The sequence below is a fragment of the Hyperolius riggenbachi genome, chromosome 9 (genome assembly GCF_040937935.1).
Source record: "Hyperolius riggenbachi isolate aHypRig1 chromosome 9, aHypRig1.pri, whole genome shotgun sequence".
Classification (NCBI taxonomy): Eukaryota; Metazoa; Chordata; class Amphibia; order Anura; family Hyperoliidae; genus Hyperolius; species Hyperolius riggenbachi.
In genome coordinates, this window is record NC_090654.1 from 239,546,176 (window position 1) to 239,568,013 (window position 21,838).

The 21,838-nt window shown below is 44.8% G+C and overlaps 1 protein-coding gene across 2 annotated transcripts in view; it reads left to right on the plus strand.

Annotated features, from left to right (window-relative positions):
- The window catches only part of ARID4A (AT-rich interaction domain 4A), a 147,823-nt gene that overhangs the window by 64,475 nt on the left and 61,510 nt on the right, over nucleotides 1-21,838 (plus strand). For both annotated transcript variants that reach the window (XM_068254197.1, XM_068254196.1), the window contains one exon: nucleotides 6,546-6,706. In XM_068254197.1, coding sequence (XP_068110298.1) covers nucleotides 6,546-6,706 — 161 coding nt within the window. The remainder of the gene's footprint in view (nucleotides 1-6,545; nucleotides 6,707-21,838) is intronic.

Consider the following 21,838-nt stretch of genomic DNA (forward strand, 5'->3'; position numbering starts at 1 on the left):
ACCAATCATGCCAAACATGATGATTTTTTTATTTGTGCTGATAAGGTGCGTACACACGCACTACTATAAGGAACGACTGGTCCGGCAGACCCTCCCGCTGAGCAGATCGTTCAGAAACAGTGTTATCAGTCTGCCTTACAGACTGTACACACGCTCTACTGTCCCTGGAACGCCCGCCCAGCGGGAGGGTCTGACGGACCCGTCGTTCCTTATAGTAGTGCGTGTACGCAACTTAAGGGGGCCAGCTTCACAGAGCTTTTGGGGCTGGAATAATGGAGTGTATTGTCTCGACAAAGATAAGCAGGATAACGTATTGCAATATATTTCATGTAATGGATTATGCTCTGCTCATCATGCACAAGACTAAATGCACGTTATTCTGCTAACCGCAGTTTAGGGAATACACCACAATGTCTGGTCACTCCGACATCTGCAGTAGATTGTCCTGATTAGGTATGTGCTGCCCCCACCACCACCCCCAGCTCTGAAGTGTTGCTTCAGTTTAGGAAACAAAACCTCGTATGGCTGTCACTGTTCTCCGGCTGAAATCCAGTAGCTCATTTATAGATGTCTAATCTCCCGATCTGAAGGCATGAGTAGGCCAGATGAACACAGTGAGGGCCCATTCTCACTAGGGCGATTAGCGGGTGATTCCCACTAATCGCCAAAGCGTTTACACTTTTTAAAGCGGTAGTGCAATTATAACTGAATGGCAGTGATCTCACTGCCGCCGATCGCAGGCGTCCCACGATTACCTGCAATCAACGCGATTGCCAGGGATTGCGAAAGTGTACAATGATTTTACCGCGCTAATCGCGGTAAGGCCCAGTTCACATCTGCGTTTTTGCGGAGCCGGCCGTATGGATCTGGCCATGTGGTTCCTGGAAAATGGTCAGTTGCATTTTTTTTTTTTTTGTCCGCTCAGAGGAACGGACCATGGAACCGTACGGCCGGTTCCGTTGGCAAAAGTGAACCGAGCCTAAAATCACGCGTGCAAAAAGGTAGCTTTAAGCACTACCGTTTAGCGCTTTTTAAGTGTGAATGGGCCCTCAAGGCTGATTTTGCATTTTTGACCATTCATTGGAGAGATTTGGAGTTCTAATTGCAGCCCCTGAGGTGCTGTGTATACAACTAGTTCCTGCCAATATGCTGCAGTCACATCAGGCCACACCCCAATGTAGTTTACGGTTTAATATCCCAGGCTGCTCACTTGGCAAGCTGAATAAATGTAACTGACTACACCCATACTATATAGATGAAGTAATATTGTGGAGTGCTTATAATACTGTCCGTCCATTGTTAAGATTTTTTTTTTTTCAAGATTGTGCGGTTAGCATTAACTATAGCCCTGTCGTGTGCATTAACTACTTGCAGGCCAGCTACTACATGAACAGTATACAGCAACTGTCAGTTTTATGCCAAAGCACTGTGAGTTTATTGCAACAGTGCTGCTGGCCTCTATGCTGCTAATCTGCTTTGAACTTGTCACTATACTTATGCCAGTTCCGGTACTGTATGCAGAGCAGGCAGTTGGCACTGGGGTTGCAGCATATGAATATCCACGGTGTGATAACTGTCTAAAAAAAATACAAGGTTCAGTATCATGGTATACGGTATTACACAATTATTTGGATGTGGGCCCCCCTTACATTAAATAATGTGCCCTACACCAGTATGGTAGCCAGATGTGCCCCACTCCCTCAGCATACATATGATTAACCTCCCTGGCGTCCTGGGTAATGCGTACATAAGTACGCATTACCCTTTATGTTAAATTTTTTCTCCCGCTTGCTGTAGCTAGCGTATTGCTAGCTACAGCAGTACGCCACGCTGTCCGCATCCACCCTCCCAATCCCTGCCGGCCATATTTACGCGTCTGAGATCCCGCGAGAAGCGTAACTTCCTATCGTCGCTTCGCCCGTCACCATGGTGATGATCGGACATGACGTCATTACATCATGTGGAGCTCCGATCTTTCCCATTGCGCAGCCTGGCGGTAATTCGCCAGGATGCGCTAAGCGTTGTGGGGGGGGGGGGGCGCAGCCCCTTTAGTGGCGCCAGCTAGTTTCGTTTTTGCTGACCTCAGGGTCGGTGGGCCGCATTGCGTACATTTTTACGTATTCCCGCTAGTACTAGTGCAGGAACATTAACTCATACGGTTTTTTCGCGCTAGCGGTGCAAAGGTAATAAATTTTAGAGTTAGCGTTGCAACGTGAAAATTTATTAGCGTTGCACTGCTAAGGCGAAAAAATGTACGCGTTAATGTTCCTGCACCAGCGGGAATGCGCAAAAATGTACGCAATGCGGCCCATCGACCCTGAGGTCGGCAAAAATAAAGCTAGCTGGCGGCGGGGGACTGGAGCAGCAGTGAGTGACTACGTGGGCACAGGATGGCTGCATGGGGCTGGTAGAAGCCCCAGGTAAGTGAAACTCTGCACCCAAATTACTCACCGAGTGCCTCTACAGCCGTAATTCCTATTTTGGCCTATGGCTGCACCCAAATCTCTGTCACGGTTTTTTACGGAGCTCCACTCCCTCTGGCGGGCGCAGAGTGGCTCTCTTGTTCCTCCATCACTCACCTGTGCGTCGGCTTGCGATGTCTGAGATTAGCAGGGAGCTCATGCAAGTGCGGGTTTCCTGCAGGAGACTGCTGCGAACAGCCTGCCAGATCGCAGCTAGCAGGCTGTAAATAGAAAAAAAAAGACAAAAAACATTTGTTCAGCACTGTGATCTATCGCAGCGCTGTACAAGGGACAGCTCTGTCACTGAGCTGTCCCCAGGAGAGGCACATAGTCGAGTCCCTTGCATAGACTGATGCCTATGTGCGAGGTGATGTAATGGTGGTGGAGTGGAGAGCTTTTTAAATTAATTTAAAAAAATAATTCTGTTGGTGGGATCCAATTGCAGCCGCCATGCCATTTTTTTTTTTTTTTTTTTTTTTTTTTTTTAAGAAAAGGGTGTAAAATTCATTTGGGTGGTGAGTTGGATGGCCGAGCAATTAACTGTTAAAGCTGTACAGTGCTGAGTGGTAAAAAATGGCCTGGCGACTAGGGAGGTGTAAGCCTGTGGTCCTTCAAGTATACCCGAACTGACATGTGACATGAGATGATGAGACGTGTATGTACAGTGCCTAGCACACAAATAACTATGCTGTGTTCCTTTTTTTTCGTTCTCTGTCTGAAAGAGCTAAATATCAGGTATGTAAGTGGCTGACTCAGTCCTGACTTAGACAGGAAGTGACTACAGTGTGACCCTCACTGATAAGAAATTCCAACTATAAAACACTTTCCTAGCAGAAAATGGCTTCTGAGAGCAAGAAAGAGATAAAAAAGGGAATTTCTTATCAGTGAGGGTCACACTGTAGTCACTTCCTGTCTGAGTCAGGACTGAGTCAGCCACTTACATACCTGATATTTAACTCTTTCAGACAGAGAAAGAAAAAAAGGAACACAGCATAGTTATTTGTGTGCTAGGCACTGTACATACACATGTCTATCTCATCATGTCACATGTCACTTCGGGTATCCTTTAACAGGTTAAACTCCTGGTCTTCTGTGTCAAAGGTGGTGCCCTAAACCAGTACACTATCCAGCCGCCCCTAACATCAGAGCTCTTGAGAAGAGTCATCAAGGAGTTGTGTTTCTCAGACCTGATTGAAGTTGTTTGGCTGAAAAGCTCTGTGTGGCTAGAATTCACATGCCAGAGATCAGACTGGTTCTGTGCAACACAGCAGCCATGGACTTCTTAGAATGTTTCATGTAGACGTGTAGGGGTGAGCAAGCAGCGGCTCCTATTCAAACTGCAGTGGGCGTGATTCCTTGCAGCCACCAAGGGGCTCAGTTCCATCCACTGTCCACCTGAACTGGCCCGAATGAAGATGATTAGATGTGCAGAAACACATGTACAGAGATTAATAGGAGCAACGTTGTAAATCTATAGCAGTTTCTGCTACCAGAGCTTCTGTTACCTGTGCCACAAAAGCAGCAAGGTGAGGCTCCATAGAGCTGTAATAGCAACGGTGTGCTGCTCTTTAGCTGCAGATGATCTGGTACAGGAACAGATGGTTGCTGCTACAAGTCTGTGAAGCTCCGAGGTGCTGCCGGTGTGACATTGTTAGCAACACCACCATTGGGTAACTGGCAGCTCCTCTATCTGCAGAAAACCTGAAGCAGCTTCAAGGATACCAGAGGGGAAATGAAATACTGTTCTTTTACTTACCTGGGGCTTTCTTCAGAGCGCAGGAGATTTGGGAGCAGCCGGCACCACCATAGACGTAATAGGAATTCCAGCTATAGCAGCGCACAGGGAGTAACTTCTTTGCTGTCAGAAGACGGAGCTGAAGTTACTTTTAATACACTGTAATTCAGCCGCGCTGGAGGGGAATAGTAATTAACGCTATTTCATAGGTTCAGCCCCCATAGGCTTGTAAGTCACTTGCTGTCGTCCTCCTCGCTCAGCTGAGCGGCCTCTGTGGCCGGGAACCTTTTTCGCATGCGCAGCTACAAGGCTTACTGTAGTGCGCATGTGCTGAGCATTAACAGCCACAAGAGCGCAATCAAGGATACCTGCTGTTGGGGCTACGCATGCGCAGTACTGCGCAACTCTAGCGACTTGCCTGCTGCAGCGGCCCGAACAGAGAGAGGAGGAGGAGGAGGAGAGCAAGGGACATACAAGTCTACGGGGGCTGGGAGAAGCCCCAGGTAAGTAAAAAAGCAGTTTTTCATTTCTGGTATTTTGCCAACTACCTAGATGTTAAACGACAACTGAAGTGAGAGGGATATGGAAGCTGCTTTATTTATTTCAGGGCTGTGGAGTCGGTACAAAAATCTTCCGACTCCAACGCCGACTCCTCAGTTTCTGAAACCACGACTCCAACTCCGGGTACCCAAAATTGCTCAGACTCCTCGACTCCAACTCCACAGCCCTGATCGCCCTGACTCCAAGCGGATCGTTCAGAAACGGCCTTATCCGTCTGCAGACAGACTGTACACACGCACTACTGTCGGGAGAACAACCGCCCAGTGGGGAGGGTCTGACGGACCCGTCATTCTCTGTAGTAGTGCGTGTTTACGCACCTTTACTACCTCCTTGTAGTAGAAGGGTCAACAGATTTTGAATACTGCAGACAGATTGTGTAGGGTAAGTTCTCATAGTACATGAAAGTAACCAGATTGGCCAATTATTGGACAGTCTAAATTGGATGTTTATGCACCCTAAAGCCTGGTACACACTTTCAATTGATTCAATTATGATTGGCCAATCACTGACCAATTTTACCACCTCCATGTAGTATAAGAGCTCACACAAACTGCTCATAGTATTCAAAATTTGTTGACCCTTATGCTGGGAATACACCATACAATTTTCTGTTAAGGTGGCCATACACTGGTCGATTTGCCATCAGATCGACCAACAGATAGATCCCTCTCTGATCGCATCTGATCAGAGAGGGATCATATGGCTGCCTTTACTGCAAACAGATTGTGAATCGATTTCAGCATACATTACCTGATCCAGCCGGCGCGAGTCCCCTGGTCTCCGCTGTCTTCTTCTCTGCTCTGGACTCCAGCTTCACTGTACTTCCTGTCCGGGGAAGTTTAAATAGTAGAGGGCTCTCTACTGTTTAAACTTCCTCCCGGGACAGGAAGAAGTGAAGCCTGCCGGATTCGGAGCCCAGCGGAGAAGGAGCAGTGGTGACAGTGTGGATATGCGCTTGCCGAAGCAGGTAATGTATTGCCGCTAGCGTCGGTCGTCAGGCATTCGAATGCCGCTATCGACGCCCTCTCGGCCCGCCGGTGATCGAGCGAAATCTTCTGCACGGACAGGAACAACGGGAATCGACGGGAACGATCGATTTCGGACGGAAATCAATTGTTCGGTCAGTGTTTGCGCAAAGAGTTCACGGCCGATTTGATCACAGTGATCGAATCAGCTGTATATCGGCGGGAAAATCTGTAAGTGTATGGGCCCCTTTAGATTTTTCTTTTAGATTTTCTGTTAGAATGCATAATTAGATTATTTTCTGTAGAGAATGGTCATTATCTCTGGTGCATTGTCTTCTGGTCATCTCCTGCTGAGTAGAACAATGTCTAATTGCTTGGCAGATAGATGGTTAGATAATTTGTAACATGTTGGAATTTATCTATCTGGCAGGTAAATCTTACAGAAAATTGTATGGTGTATTCCCAGCATTACACTACATGGAAGTGGTAAAATTGGTCAGTGATTGGCCATCTTAATAAAAAAGTGTGTACCAGGCTTAAGCTGCAAGAGGTTAAGATGCGATTAAAACACAAAAGCCAAGAATGAAAAACCTACAGCAGGACTAGGGTTGACAAGCTCAGCACTGCCCTGCTAGTCCTGACTGCTACTGTGACTCTTATTCTGTAGTGACAGCCTGACCCCTCTGGTAGCTCTTACTCTGACAGGGGCTAGGACTTGATCACTGACTTCTCGTACAAACAGCTGTCAGCAAAAACAATAAAAATTGCAACCGAGAAAGGAAACCATATCAAACATATTTAAATCCTAATTTTTAATTCCAGGGGTAATGGAATCCATGAGTTTTCTTGTATCACGGACGATTCCAAGTAGCTGGAAAATGGACATGAGTGAGATACTGGAATCTTCCAGCAGTGATGATGAAGATGGGGAGGCAGAGGGAAGTGATGGAGAGCGAAACAAAGAAGAGGAAGAGGAAACAGAGGTTGGTTTAAACATGTCTGGTTTTGTAGCAGTCCAGACTTATAAATATAAAGCAACCACATTCTTGATAAATCTGTGATTTCTTTGATTGTGCTTGGTACAGGTATGGTGTTTCTGATTTCTTACTGTTCGAATTTTGAATGTATGCTTTGCCTATTTCATTTGGAGACCTCAAAGGTTAATGGCTATAATTTCCAGCAATGTAAAAGAGGCATATCCAGGTGTGTGCACACCCATAATGACTGTCACCCGCAGGGATTGGGGCTTAATCCCTTAGGCGACCATTTGGGGCCGGTTGCTTGACAAGGTGTTGGCCTTGTGACATTTTCTGTTGAGGAGGGACAATTGCACGGCGCACAATAGAGGCTTCAAGTGGGAGGAGCAAGCTGGAGAAGAGTGCATTAGGCCGAGATGAACCAGCATTTTGGATCTCTTGGAGATGCTGTGCTTATGTTAGATTCAGAATCAGAATCAGCTTTATTCGCCAAGTACGCGGAATGACGTACCCGGAATTGTTTTTGGTACACATGGCATGGCAGTCGAACATATACAAACATAGCAAACATATATAACATAGCAAACATAGCATGTACTGCATCCAAAATAACATAACACACATGGAGTGAGCCTAAGGAACGTGCATTCAGGGCAAGGGCCAGGGGATGGCTGAAGATGGCCCAGACCGGGGAACCTCTACCGTGTGTAAGGCTTAAAGTGCACTGAGCACTCATCAAACTTTTTTTTCCCCCACAATGAACCTGCATTACAAACCTCCAGTAAGGGAGGTTCCTAATGGCCCATACTCACGGGCTACAATTGTCGCCGCAAAACACGGCGCGCGCGTGTTGCGGCGACAGGTCGCCCGTGAGTATGCGGTGTTGCACGGGCGCGCACCCCGAACTGTTGCTCGTCGCTAAAGTCGCCAGGCGATTGAACCGCTCAATCGCCTGGCGACAGTTGCCGCCGCAACTGTCGCTAGTCCACGTGAGTACGCAGACTAGCGACAGCAACAAGAAAGGAATACATTGGGCTTCCGGCGGGGGGAGGAGCAACAGCGACAGCTTCCGCCGCATCAGTTGCCGGGTCCCTCCGCCGTGTGTATGCGGAGGGACCTGGCGACGAGCTGTCGCCGGCCTGTCGCACACATGCTCACGTGTGCTGGCGACAGGCCAAAAAAGTTGCCCATGAGTATGGGCCAAAAGACGGTATGCTGTTGGGGGGGGGGGGGTTCGGGAGAGCACAATTGCTTACCTACGAGGGTGCTGCTCCTGTAGCCCCTCCCCCTCATCCATGTGGAATAAACCATCCAAAGCAGCCGCAGTTTAAAGATACCGCAACATATGCCGGAAGCTAGATGTGAGTACATCTCCTGCTGGGAAGATGAACATATTACAACTCCCAGCATCCATTGCGGCTGGGAGCAGCCTTCAAAGGCGGAATCTTTAAATTGAAGATGCTAATGCTGAAAGCACACCTGAACTGAGAGGGATATGGCTGAAATACTTATTTCCTTTTAAACAATGCAGATTGCCTGGCTGTCCTGCAGATCCTTTGTCTCTAATACTCTTAGCCATATGCTTCATACACACTTGAGATAGAAGTCTTTGAAAAATGCAAGATCACAGACCAGATTTACCCCCTTCCATGTAGTATGAGAGCCATACTCTACACAGTCTATTCTATGGAGCTGAACTCCCCATCAGATAAAATCTTTGCAAGATGCTGCACACAAAGATGCCTGTACACACTCAAAAGATCATTATCTGCAAAAGATCTATTCCTGCAAAATGCATTCATAGTCTATGAGATCTGCAGATCCTCATACACACTTGGTTTAACAGACAATCATCTGCAGATCATCTGCAGATCAGATCCACCAGGATGGATCTTCAGATCTGCAGATGATTGCCAGATATGCAGATGAAGTCTGTTAAACCAAGTGTGTATGAGGATCTGCAGATCTCATAGACTATGAATGCATTTTGCATGAATGAATTTTTTGCAGGAACAGATCTTTTGCAGATAATGATCTTTTGAATGTGTACGGGCATCTTTGTGTGCAGCATCTCGCAAAGATTTTATCTGATGGGGAGTTCAGCTCCATAGAATAGACTGTGTAGAGTATGGCTATCATACTACATGGAAGGGGGTAAAATTGGTCTGTGATCTTGCATTTTCCAAAGACTTTTATCTCAAGTGTGTATGAAGCAATAGACCCTGCACAAGCATGCAGATCAGGTGTTTCTGACTGAAGTCTGACTGTATTAACCACATGCTTGTTTCAGGTGTGTGATTCAGACACCTCTGCAGCCAAAGAGATCAACAGGATGGTTGCATTGTTTAACCCCTTCCTAACCTCTTAATGCCTATAGGCGTCGGGAAGGTGGCTTCCCCAGGACCACCTAACGCTGATCAACCCGTGTCAAGTGCTGGGGCGGAGTTTACAACCTGCCAGCTGCGATCGCGGCTGCCAGAGGCTAAAAAGAAGAAAAACTGAAGTTTATAATGCCGAAATCACTTGTACAGCCATGTGATCTAGAGCAGCGCTGTACGTGGGACAGCTCGGTCACTGAGCTGTCCCCAGGAGAGGCTCGCAAGCTGATCCCTTTCATAGGCTGATGGGTGGGGGGGACATAATTAAAAAAAAATTCAAACGTCGCAGCAGCAGCCAGATGTCACCAATAGAAAGCTCTGTTGGTGGCAAGAAAAGGGGGCAAGATTCATTTGTGTGCTAAGTTGTATGGCCGTGCAGCGAGCTATTAAAACAGCAGTGGCCTGAATTGTAAAAAATGGCCTGGTCACTAGAGGGGGTGTTAGCCTCTGGTCCTGAAGCGGTTAAAAGGGAATACTGTATATCATCCCTCATGTATATCACTCTCACTTAAGGTGTGATTTTGCTGATTCTGAGACACCTGGATTTTAGAAAATATGTGATAGATGGCTTCATTAATTAATGGAGAAACTCAGGAGCTCACCTAACTTTACTCTCAGTTCCATTTACATCTGTTTGAATCTCTGGAGCTGATGACAAATTTCACATGCAGTTTTCAGTGTAAGTGGCCGCTAATGACGACAGTTATAATCACATGAGTAACTTGGGTAATATAAAGATTACCTTGAAGGCTCTGGTCCGTTTTCGTTAATTTAGCTCGTGGAAATTCCACATAGGAAATAGAGGTTTCAGCTGGACACATGTTTGTGCTCAAGAAAACATTTACTCACTTAACAGATAGCTTAAAGAGACACTGAAGCGAAAAAAAAATGATGATATTATGATTTGTATGTGTAGCACAGCTAAGAAATAAAACATTAAGATCAGATACATCAGTGTAATTGTTTCCAGTACAGGAAGAGTTGAGAAACTCCAGTTGTTATCTCTATGCAAACAAGCCATTAAGCTCTCAGACCAAGTTAGTCATGGAGAGGGCTGTTATCTGACTTTTATTATCTCAACTGTAATTGAACTGTTTACTTTTCCTCTGCTAGAGGAGATGAGTGTTGTGTAATCTGCACATAATATAGAATAATGCAATGTTAGAAAAAACACTATATACCTGAAAATAAAAGTATGAGAATATTTTCTTTGCTGCTAATCTTCTAGTAATTATTCATAGTACACAACCAATTCACTATATCATATTTTTTTTTTCGCTTCAGTGTCTCTTTAAGCAATTAACATCTGCATAATAAATATTTATTGGCTAAAATGAGTGCATTATCTGTACATGTACATTTCTTGTATATTTCATTCTTCACCTCATTTCAACTGACATGAGATCGTGTACCAGCTATGAAGTGTCATCCTAGGTTCTCCGCCTCCTGCTCCTGGGAGTACTTGGCTTGGTTGTATGCAAAACAGAAGTTTGGCTTCTTAAAACAGACGGTGTTTGTGATTATTCAGGTTGGAGTGAACTCTGAGGTGTCCCAGAATGCATCATCTTTGTCCCTGTAAGCCAAACACACCTCCAGAACCGCTGGAATGCAATGTGTCAGCTTATTAACATTTTACAGAGCCAAACCAATCCAACATGCACAAAGACAGTTTTGCATTGGTTGGTCCTTCTCAGTGCATGGCATGGATTAATGTGGCTCTATGGAATAGGACTTGAAACACCCTGAGTTAGATTACCCAGCAATCTCATGGTGAACCAGAGCTCTTAGGAGTGTGTATGGGGCTGAAAGAGACCAAAACACCTCGTTACTAAAATGCTATGCTAAGCAGAAGTTTGTTTGCCTTCTTAAAACAGAAGCAATTTGCAATTATTCAAGTTGGAGTGCGTTCTGAGGTGTCCCACAATGCATCACTGCTGATTATGCAAATCATATGATGCACTGTAGGATATCTCGGAGCGTTCTACAACCTGAATAATCGCAAATACCTTCTGTTTTAGGGGGTATTTCAACTTGTAATTGTCCATCTACTGATTTTTAATGTTAAGCCCACAATTTCCCTCGTTCACCCTTGCCCTCTGGGGGGTGGGGTTTTGCATTGCTAGTGCATGATGTAGTGTTCCTTCACATCCTGCTTGTTGATGGGAGAGGACATGACCTGGACTACCTCTCTCCTTCCACACAGAGATCATCTTTAGGCATTGGTCGTGACTTGTCTGCTTGGCTCTGGATGGAGTAGGAGAAAGCTTGGTGGACTGGATAGGATGGGCAGCCCAGGCCTCTTCACCCGAGGTTCAGCATTTTATACATTGTTTTTATTGTAATCTGGAGCTAGAGGCTCGGGCCTGGGAACTGTGGAGATAGCAGAGCTGTAAATTCTTGAGCTGCATGGAAGGTATCAGATGACCGCATGGAGAACAAAAAGCACCAGTCTTGACATGCCTGAGCAGTAGAGAAAGCAGAAGGGCCTACGGAGGAGGCAGGTGGTAACGTTCTCTCTGTCACTTGGGCTGTGACACCGTAGTGATTTCCCATGCTGGTGAAAACAACCTGTACCGGGAAATCACCCGCATGCCAGACTCATTAGCTACAGGAATGATAATGCTGCATTACTCTGGGAATACGTCTGTCGGTGTTCCGGCTAACGTCAGATACAGTGCTGGGTTTTGCTTGTGAGGCTGCACTCTTCTATGCAAAACTATCTGGGCTGACCAGTAGCTGTTGTCCAACCTTTACACTTACTGATTGTCTAAAGGCACAATAGACTACAGTGTGGTTGATTGAATAGTGGCCCACACACTACATCCTGTGCGATTTTTCCTTTACGAATTACTCTGAAGGGTGTTGTGCTTTCATGCTCTGAAACCAAAATTCAATTTTGTTTTAATCAAAATCATGTGAACACTCGATTTCTTTTCTATTTAACCAATATTTTCCATCCTGCCTAATCCATTAGATTGGTCAAATCGACCAGATATAGGCCAATTTCTATTGATAGAGCAGAATGGAACAGAATCGATTCACCCCCGATCCCATTAAAAGGATGTAATTTAATGGTCGTCATACAGGGAAATCGAGTAATGTATGGCCACCTTTTACCATGAGACCAAAGACTACATTTTCATCAAATTCCCCTTAAAGTGAGACAAAACTAACAGATGAATTTATACTTTACCCTGGGCTTCCTCCAGCCCCCTTCACACTATGGGTCCCTCACTGTCTTCCAGGGCCTCTCTGTTTCCTTGTAACTTGCTTCAATTGCACACCCCTGTCAGGAGCGCACATGGCCGGGCATGTACAACTGAGGGTTCCCACAGCCTGAAGGGGGCTGGAGGAAGCCCCAGGGTAAGTATGAATTCATTCTTCAGTTTTATCTCAGGTTCATTTTAATGGCCCCTGATCGTATTGTTGCTGCTATGTATTGGGTAGGATGGAGGTGCCCAATGTGCGTTTTATTTTAGTATTTTTTAATACAAATAAAAAATTATATAATAAAAAGAGACGTCATTCCTTACCTCTTCAGAAGATATAGACACCAGTTCAACTGGGGAAAAGTTTTTATTCAGAAAGCAATCTGACAACGCGTTTCACGGGTCATGGTCTGCTTCCTCAGGTCAATACAAAATGCCTTGATAACATAGGGGATAGAGTGTAGGTGCTTCTGTCTCTCAAAAAAAACCCCTATTGCTGTTATGTATGCTTCTGTGCAGGCCTTTTTTTTCAGTTGCATGAAATTTCGTTCCCTCTTTATACGCTTTTCTGTGTATGTGATTGCCCAAGCTGTAACAAATCTTACTGACTTAATAGTCTTAGCGTGAAAATGTGGAGGGTTAGATTTTTTTTTCTTTACTTACATAAGCAGCAATTCCTGGGAAATGAGCCATTTGCTCTATGAGCACAAAACCGTGGCTGCTGCAGATGACTGAAATCTCCTCTGCAGCTCTGTACCCAGTAACTATGCTGTTTGTGTATCCGGGATGACTGGGAGAGACTGGATGAGACTTTGAAAAGAACCTGTACTGAAAAAAGGGCCCCTGGGGGGGTACTTACCTTGGGAGGGGGAAGCCACTGGATCCAATTGAGGCTTCTCCCGTTTTCCTTGTCCCACAGTGGTCTCTCTAGGCCGCTCCGAACGGTGGCCATGTAAATATTTACGTTCCCCGGCTCCAGCGCAGGAAGCGGCTCTCGGCTCAGATCAGGCAGAACTAGCTGATCCCAGTCGGGTCCGCTCAACTGTAGAGCAGACCTGACTGGAATCAGCTATTTCCGCCTGATCCGAACCGAAAGCCGCTACTGTGCCTGCGCTGGAGCTGGCGAAGGTAAATATTGCAGGCACTACTGTGCCTGCACCACAGCCTGACAGTTTGTCGGCTGGGGCTTCGGAGGGGCCTAGAGAGTCCACCATGGGACTGAGGACAACAGGGGAAGCCTCAATTGGATCCAGAGGCTTCCCCCTCCCGAGGTAAGTACCGGCACCCCCCAGGGGCCCTTTTTTTCAGTACAGGTTCTCTTTAAAGAGGAACTCTAGTGAAAATAATGTAATAAAAAAAGTGCTTCATTTTTACAATAATTATGTATAAATGATTTAGTCAGTGTTTGCCCATTGAAAAATATTTTAAATCCTTGATTTATATCCTGACCTTTATTACATGGTGACATTTTACTGCTGGCAGGTGATGTAGCTGCTGCTTGGTGTTTTGGCAGTTGGAAACAGCTGTAAACGGCTATTTCCCACAATGTAACAAGGTTCACAGACAGGAAACTGCCAGAAGTACCTCAGTACTCAGAGCTTCTTGTGGGAGGGGTTTCACCACTATCAGTCATACAGACCCCCTGATGGTCTGTTTGTGAAAAGGAATAGATTTCTCAGGTAAAAGGGGGTATCGGCTACTGATTGAGATAAAGTTCAATTCTTGGTCGGAGTTTTTCTTTAAGTTCAGAAAGCAAAGGCCTGGAAACTGGTGACGGAGTTTGGGGGGGAACAGATTGAGACTATAGCAAATGTAGATAAAATAGTGTCCAAGATCATCCACCTAAGGCATCTTTCACACAGACTGCAATCACTGTTAAATGGAACCTAAACGGAGAAGGATATTGAATTTTTTCTTTTAAAATAATCGCAGTTCCCTGACTCTCCTGCTGAGCCTGTCTCTAATACTTTTAGCCACAGCCCCTGAACAAGCATTGTAGCTCACGTGCTCTGACTGAAGTCAGACTGGATTAGCTGCATGCTTGTTTCATGTCTGTGATTCAGACACTACTGCACCCAAAGAGAACAGCAGGACTGCCAGGCAACTGGTATTGTTTAAAAGGAAACCTCCATATCCCGCTCAGTTTAGGTTTCGTTTAAGCCGCCCAATTCAAGGAGTAAGCGATTACCGCCAAATGGGAATGTTTGTAACGGCTCATGATTCTGGACTAGGCATGGCACCTTCACTGACTTTGTCCTCCAGGGCAACCAGACACCACCACTGATGGAGGTCCCTATGCTGTACAACGGGGTCTATGGGGGAAGGACCACCCCCTCTAGTTCTACCCCTTTTTCCAAAGGAGATAGCAGCTGATGATGCAGCTGGTGGCGCGAAGAATGGCAGCTGCGGCCACTTGCCCCCAGTCACCCCCACACCAAGTGCCCTCTGGTCTGTGCATTGTGTTATTATTGCACTTTTCAGTATTGCCTACCCTATGTGTGTTCTACTGTACCAAACCTGTGTGTTTACATTGTGCCATCATTGAATCTGTAAGTGCCAAAACCGATGACGGGTACAACCCCCCGTAGTTGATTCTGATTCAAGTTTTGAACCGCACATGCCCAGTAAAAGCGTGTTTGTGTCCAGGCATTTGTCCAGTTCAGAATCTCTTATTAGTGTGTGGGTCACAGGGAGCAGTGTGTCAAGTGAAATCTCTGCAACTGGGCTACAATAAGCAAACACTTTGTGCAAAGGACTTGTACTGTCTGTAAGATCTTATTACTGTCTGTGTCTATGTTCAGATTTCCTTCACTTCCTCACCAATTCAATATATAGGTACACACAGCAGTAAAACCTGGTAGAGATTCTATCCCTTCCTTATTCTGTTTCACCTTAAAGGACAGATGCGAGAAAATAAAATCTATTTACCCAGCGCCTCTTCCAGCCCCTGGCAGCCGATATGTCCCTCGCTGTTGCTCTGGTGTCCTGGGATCCCCACCGTTGCAGATGCCAAACTTGCCAGGTTGGCATCTTCTGCGCATGTGCTAGCGTGCGGCTGTGGTCACATGGTCCGGAGCGTTCTGCCGACCTGGCAAAGTTGGGATCTGCAATGAAGAGGGGATCCCAGGACACTGGAGCTCCGGCAATGGAGGAAGCCCCGGCATTGTTGCCAACTCATCCCTTTAAATACAGACGCTTATGAATTATACATGTCTTGTGGCTAGTTAGATGCAGCAAATGGCTGCCATATTTATTTCCTTTTAAACAATACCAGTTTCCTGCCATCCTGATGATCTCTTTGGCTGCAGTAGTATCTGTATCACACACCTGAAACGTGTGTGTCAAATCCAGTCCGACTTCAGTCAAAAACACCTATTCTGCATGCTTAGAGTGAACCCTGATGAAAATAAACTGATGAGAACAATTGTATTTATTCTCCTACACCTAATAATGACCTTTTTTAGATTTCCCATGGTTTCATTTTATATTTAAACATTTACAAAGTAGAATTCATGTTTTGTTGTCTCTGTTCAGTGGCAGCCCAGTAAGTGTCCCTAAATGAAAATACATCAACTATTGACCTTTTTTTAAATATTTCTCTGCTCTCAGAAGTTGTATTCTGCTGGAAAACCTTTATGGCTGTAATTTGCTTGTCAGTGATGCTTACTTTATTCCCGACAAGGTACCGACCAGACATAAGCTGTCACTTCCATGCCTTTAAATTTACTCTTTCAGGCAACAAAATAAAAGTAGTAAAACAACCTGGTTATTAATGTTTTTCACTGAACATACACACGTTTTATCTCATCCTGTCACCTCAGGTACTTTTTAATAGAGGCTCAGCAGGAGAGCCAGGCCATCTGCATTGTTTACGTAGATATGTTAGCCTCCATATCAGTCTCAGTTCAGGTGTTCTTTAAAGAGAATCTGTATTGTTAAAATCGTACAAAAGTAAACATACCAGTGCGTTAGGGGACATCTCCTATTACCCTCTGTCACAATTTCGCCGCTCCCCGCCGCATTAAAAGTGGTTAAAAACAGTTTTAAAAAGTTTGTTTATAAACAAACAAAATGGCCACCACAACAGGAAGTAGGTTGATGTACAGTATGTCCACACATAGAAAATACATCCATACACAAGCAGGCTGTATACAGCCTTCCTTTTGAATCTCAACAGATCATTTGTGTGTTTCTTTCCCCCTGTTCTCATGCACTGAAGTTTCAGGCTGCTTGTTTCTTCCTGAAAACAGCTTTGCCCTTGTCTGTAATTCTTCAGTATGTGAAAGCCCAGCCAGCTCAGAGTACGATTTATCCAGCTTGTAAAAGATAAGAGAGAAGCTGCTCTAATCCTAAATAACACACAGGCAGTGTGCACAGAGGGGCATGGAAGGAGGAGTTCATTGCAGAACCACAACACTGAAGAACTTGGCAGCCTTCCAGACACAGGCTGACAAGTCTGAGAAGAGAGAGATAAGTTGATTTATTACAGAGACTGTGATAGCAGAAAGTGCTGCAGTGAGCTAGAACACATTAGAATAGCTTTTTGAACTTGTAGGATGATAAAAAACAGGATGCAATTTTTGTTACGGAGTCTCTTTAAGCTTTTTTTCTATAACAGTCTCGCAATTTCAAGTTAACCAAGTGTATAGAAAGGGATATTACTGGTGCATCTTGTTCCAAGTCAGTATGACTGTCAGTGCCGCTAGGATCAGGACGGCAGCCCTGGAGGTTGCACATTTACAAAGAATCCGGCAGTGGAACATCTTGTACTTCTCTCTTCTTGAGTTCACTATGCTTGTCAGGTGCATTATGTTGGTGTATTGTATATAAAACGTATTTAGTTGTTTTGCTGGATCTCCTTATAAAGATTGCCACATATGTGATTCTGTATTCTGCAGATAGTAGGGCGGTCGCTGTCGCTTCCCAGCCTGGTATATGCCCATAAACATTGCAGAACAATGTGTGCTAGAACGGTAAACAGGTGTGATGATACAGAACCTGTTGGCATAGCTGCAGCTGTGAATGGGGTGTCTTGGTTTGTCGCTGGGTGATGATTGTGTTCTGATGCTCAGCAGAAGGAATCCAGCTGGCCAAGATGTCTGTTTCATTCAAGAAAGATCTATTGTGGGGGAAATTTATTAACTTTTTCTCAGCAAATGATCAGCTGAAAAACCTGATCAAAATGTCACATCACATCTATGGATTTCTTCAGGTCTTTTTTGTTACTTTATGTAGCAAAATGTGTATTTTATGCCTTTCCTGTACTCTTCATTTTTTTTTCAATTTTTGGGATAAACTGATATTCTGTAATCTTGGTTTGTTGTGATCGGACACTTTCTCTGCCGTTTGAATCACTATTTTTCTTCTGTCTAAATGTCTCATTGCTCTGGTCTTATCAGGCCTTGTGTGGTGTTGCTGCTTTGTACTTGATATGTTGCAACTTATGTTTCAATTGGGTGAGCTGAAGCCAAAAAACAATCTAACCCAGCTGTAGGCTATAATGCTTCTCCTGCCCACTGACTTTGGAATCAACCTGTGAAAGGTTTGGGGCTTGGTGTTGGGAGCGTGGGCTGTTCTTTGGGGGCGTGGGCTGTTCTTTGTTGCTGTAAGCTGAAAAGCTGTTAAGCTGTGTCCACCCTTTTTTCAAGTTCATCTCTAGATTCAGCTGGTTGGTCATTTAGGTGTCAGGTGACGCCTGAAGCAGCAAGAACAATAGATAACTACATTTTGCAACATCCTTGTGCTATTGTACCATGTGTCTTCTGTGTGGAGGTTTGTTTGTAGTTCACAGGAAATGGCAGTGAGCAATGGTACTCTACTATGGAGAGGGAAGGCTTTGGATACCATAGTCTTCCAGTCCTCTCTCTATGACCTCGGTCCACTGATATCCTCCCCTTTGATGTTGTTAAACTATATGATTGAAAATGCCTTCGGGAGTGCTCGTGAATACTTTAGAAGTACTTGTATCACTGAGTACTTTCAAAGATGAGCAGATCTGTACAGAGTATGCATGAGTTCCATCTCACGCATGCGTGGTATGGATGCACCCGTGTTTTGGAAGTATTATGAAATGTGAGTTCTTCCAAAGTCAACAAGGAGGGAAGCTGGTTTTGGATGTGCCAGCTTTCCTCCTTGTTGAATACTGCATAGAGGGCGTCATCCCTCTTTTCAGCTGTTGCACTCCCCTTAAAGACTATGGGTTTGATCCATTAGTGAGTGCGAGACAGTACTTCCAATGTGATGCAATTCCTCCAAAGTCTTCTCAGTCGTCCGGAGGTGCAGAATTTCAGTAGGGAACAGCGGTGGATTGAGGGCTCGGAGAGGGGAGATTCCCTCTCCATAGGAGAGTTTCACTTTTTTTCAGTTTTTTAGACATTTGCTTTAACCTCCCTGGCGGTATGATTCTTTCCTGATTTTAGGGCCTAAAAGTGGTACAATTCTTAATGTGTGTTTAGACCATAAAAGCAGAAAAAAAAAAATCATACCTAAGACAGATATGCAGCAGCCCTGCACAGAACTTTTCTACCTGGGATCAAGCGCTGCAATTCTTCGTCCTGTCGGAGGCGCTCTACCCCTGAGATCACCATCTGTCGTAATGGGACAAATGGCGATCTCACCCGAGGGATAGAGAGCCCCTGAGGACTGGAAGAAGATGGGGCTGCAAGTGTACAGGTCCCTGGGGAAGGTGAGTTATAACCATTGTTGTGCTGGGTCCCTATACCTCCAGGTGGCTACGCCGAGCCTGGATCGGGGTTACCGCCAAGGTGTTAAAGCAAACCTTAAGAGAAAAGAATATGCCAATTTGGGTACTTTCCTCAGGAGAGGGAAGCCTCCGGGTCCTTCTAAAGGGCCTCCTCCTAGCCGTTCCAGCACCGAGACCCCCGCAAGCCCATCAACAAGGCCTTGTCTATGTAGCTTGCCTGTACGGCACACAGCTCTCGCCTGAGCACTAGCATGGACCTGAATGGGCATGTTTTTCTTTCTGCCTAGCGGCAGCTTCATACTACTGTGCAGATGCCTGCAGGTAGGCTCCTCAGAACTTCAAAAGGTTCCAGCGCTGGAACAGAGGTACGACGAGGGATGGGGGAAGTCTGGAGGATCCAGACGCTTCCTTCTGAAGTATCTAAATTGTCCCCTTTACGTTCTCCCAGGATTACTTTAAAGTGGATCCGAGGTGAAAAACTAACTATAACAAGTAACTTGTCTATATATCTTATCTAAAGTTTAGATAGTTTACACAGCACATCTAGCTGCAAACAGCTTCAATCGGATATAATTATTTCTTCCTGTGATACAATGACAGCAGCCATGTTGTTTGTAAACATTACAAACAGGCAAGCTTATCTGCATCTTGAGCACTCAGCCTGTGAGAAAACCTAATCCCCCCTCCTCCCCTCTGCCTCTGAAATCTCTGGCTAGTAATACCTCCCCCTCCTCCTGCCCAGACTGAGCTCCCATGAGCCCTTGCCACTGTCTGAAAATGCCTTGGCTCTCTGAAAACCTGTGGGCGAGGCTTGTTTAGTTTATAGGGAATTAGAGTATTAAAACAAAAACAAAAAAAGTATTTGGCTTGAGGAATGCCCTATAAACAATAGGAAAAGAACGCAATTATGCAATGAGTAAAAGTTCATCTCTGATCCACTTTAAGTGGGGCATCTTGTCTTGACTGCCTGGAGACCTAATAACTTTCCCCAAATGCACAGAATTCTTGCTTATTGCTGCTTATCACTGGTATCAATCATTAGTTTGGCCATTCCTAATGATGTGGAAATGTGAAAGGCATGTGACATCAGCCATTATGATCAGCCATCTAGCTTTCATGCTGTTTGTTGTTAACTTAAATAGTTTAAGATGTACACCTATATTACAAGTAGATATGGTCAATGAGAGATGCAGAAGGTGTGGCCAGCGTATTACCTGCAGACTGGCTCACGCAGGTGACAGAGCAGCGTCTCCTGGAACTTTGTGTATTTCCAGGCTCTATATGTTTGCATAAAATTCACAGCATTGAGAAGTAATAGCATGTCATACACCACCTCCTAGACACTGGTTTAGAAGTGTAAGGGGCAAAGGAAAGGATCTACACCACAGACAGATTGTGAGGGGCAAAGGATTCCGGCTTGCATACAGACCAAAAAAAAATAAATCGTCGGGCCGATCAAATCATTGAGCAAGTGGATTTTATTGGTCGAATTCCAAACCGCATGCTAGCCAGAATTCTTTACATCTGATTGACCATCTCTATTGGGCAGACATTTTTCTGCTATGTATGCTGTGTCTGAGGGCTCTTGCACACTTTGTACATTGCATAATGCACACATTATGAATGTGAACTGCAGTGGAGACGGGCCGTAGACTTTAATTTAAATCCTGCATCCAGATAGCTAGAATAACGCAATCTATTACTGCACAGAAATGTGATCAGCCCCCATAGAATTGTATGGGCAGTGAGTTGGCATGCAAAATTATTTGTAGTGTGCAAGGGCCCGAAGTTACACTCCGCAGTACCCTAATATTATTACAAAAGCCATTGTCGCTTTAATACCTAATCTTATTTTTTCCTGTGGGCTGTGGTCACATGATTATGCCTACAGGAAGCTGCTGAATTTCATGCATGCTGGGAGAGAGAGCCAGTGTTGAAGTTTAAGACATAATCGTTTGCCTACAGTCCAGAGAATGTGTGGCTCGAAAATAAAAATGACTATAACATAAAAACACATTGCAGAAGACATTGCAAAGTATTCATTTTAGGCATGGTATATGTGATTGACGTTTTGCTTTATTTACTAACTTACGATAATACAACTCTCTGGGTCTCCAGGAGAGCGATCTGTGTTCCCAGCCCCATCCACTGTTCATGGTCTTTACTAGCTCATGCTCTTCCTTCCTGAGCTTTGTAGTGCTTTTTTCTCTGTTGCAATACAAGCAATTGGAGCAGGATGACATGGGAGGTGACAAAATAAAATGTTACCAGAACACAAGTTTTGTATGAACCTCAATTGCTTCTCTGGTACTTCTAAATGCATCTCTGGTCACAGAATTAGTACTGTATTGTTTTTCATTTATTCAGGCTGAAATCCACTTATTGTTAAATTCTTTACAACTAGAATTTTTGCTCCTCCGCTGTATGTATGAGTGTCATCTTTCTTTCTGCCTGAGAGCAGTTCCTGCCTTTGCTCCTTTAGAATAGGCAGCGCCTGAGTGATGTAGCGCCAGTTTCACCTGCAAATGTTGTCATCTCTTGTGTAAACAACTTTATCTACAGTTGTCTGACTGTCATGCTGTTTGTTTTGTCTGCAGCAGTTTGAGTCACACTCTTTGGAAATTGATTTAGAAAGTTTTAGACAGCATGGCTGCCAAGCAAGTAGCTGTAATTGTTTTTTTATTATTATTTGAGAGAATGAAAATGACAACCATCCTATTCCGATAACAAAAGTTGTTTCTGTGGTTGCTGGTGTGGTTCAAGGAACTTTGTGTGGTTTATACTTTTTCTTGCTTTAGCGCTTTGCATTTTTCCATCTGTGGTTTTTTTCATCTGTGGTTTTGTGGTT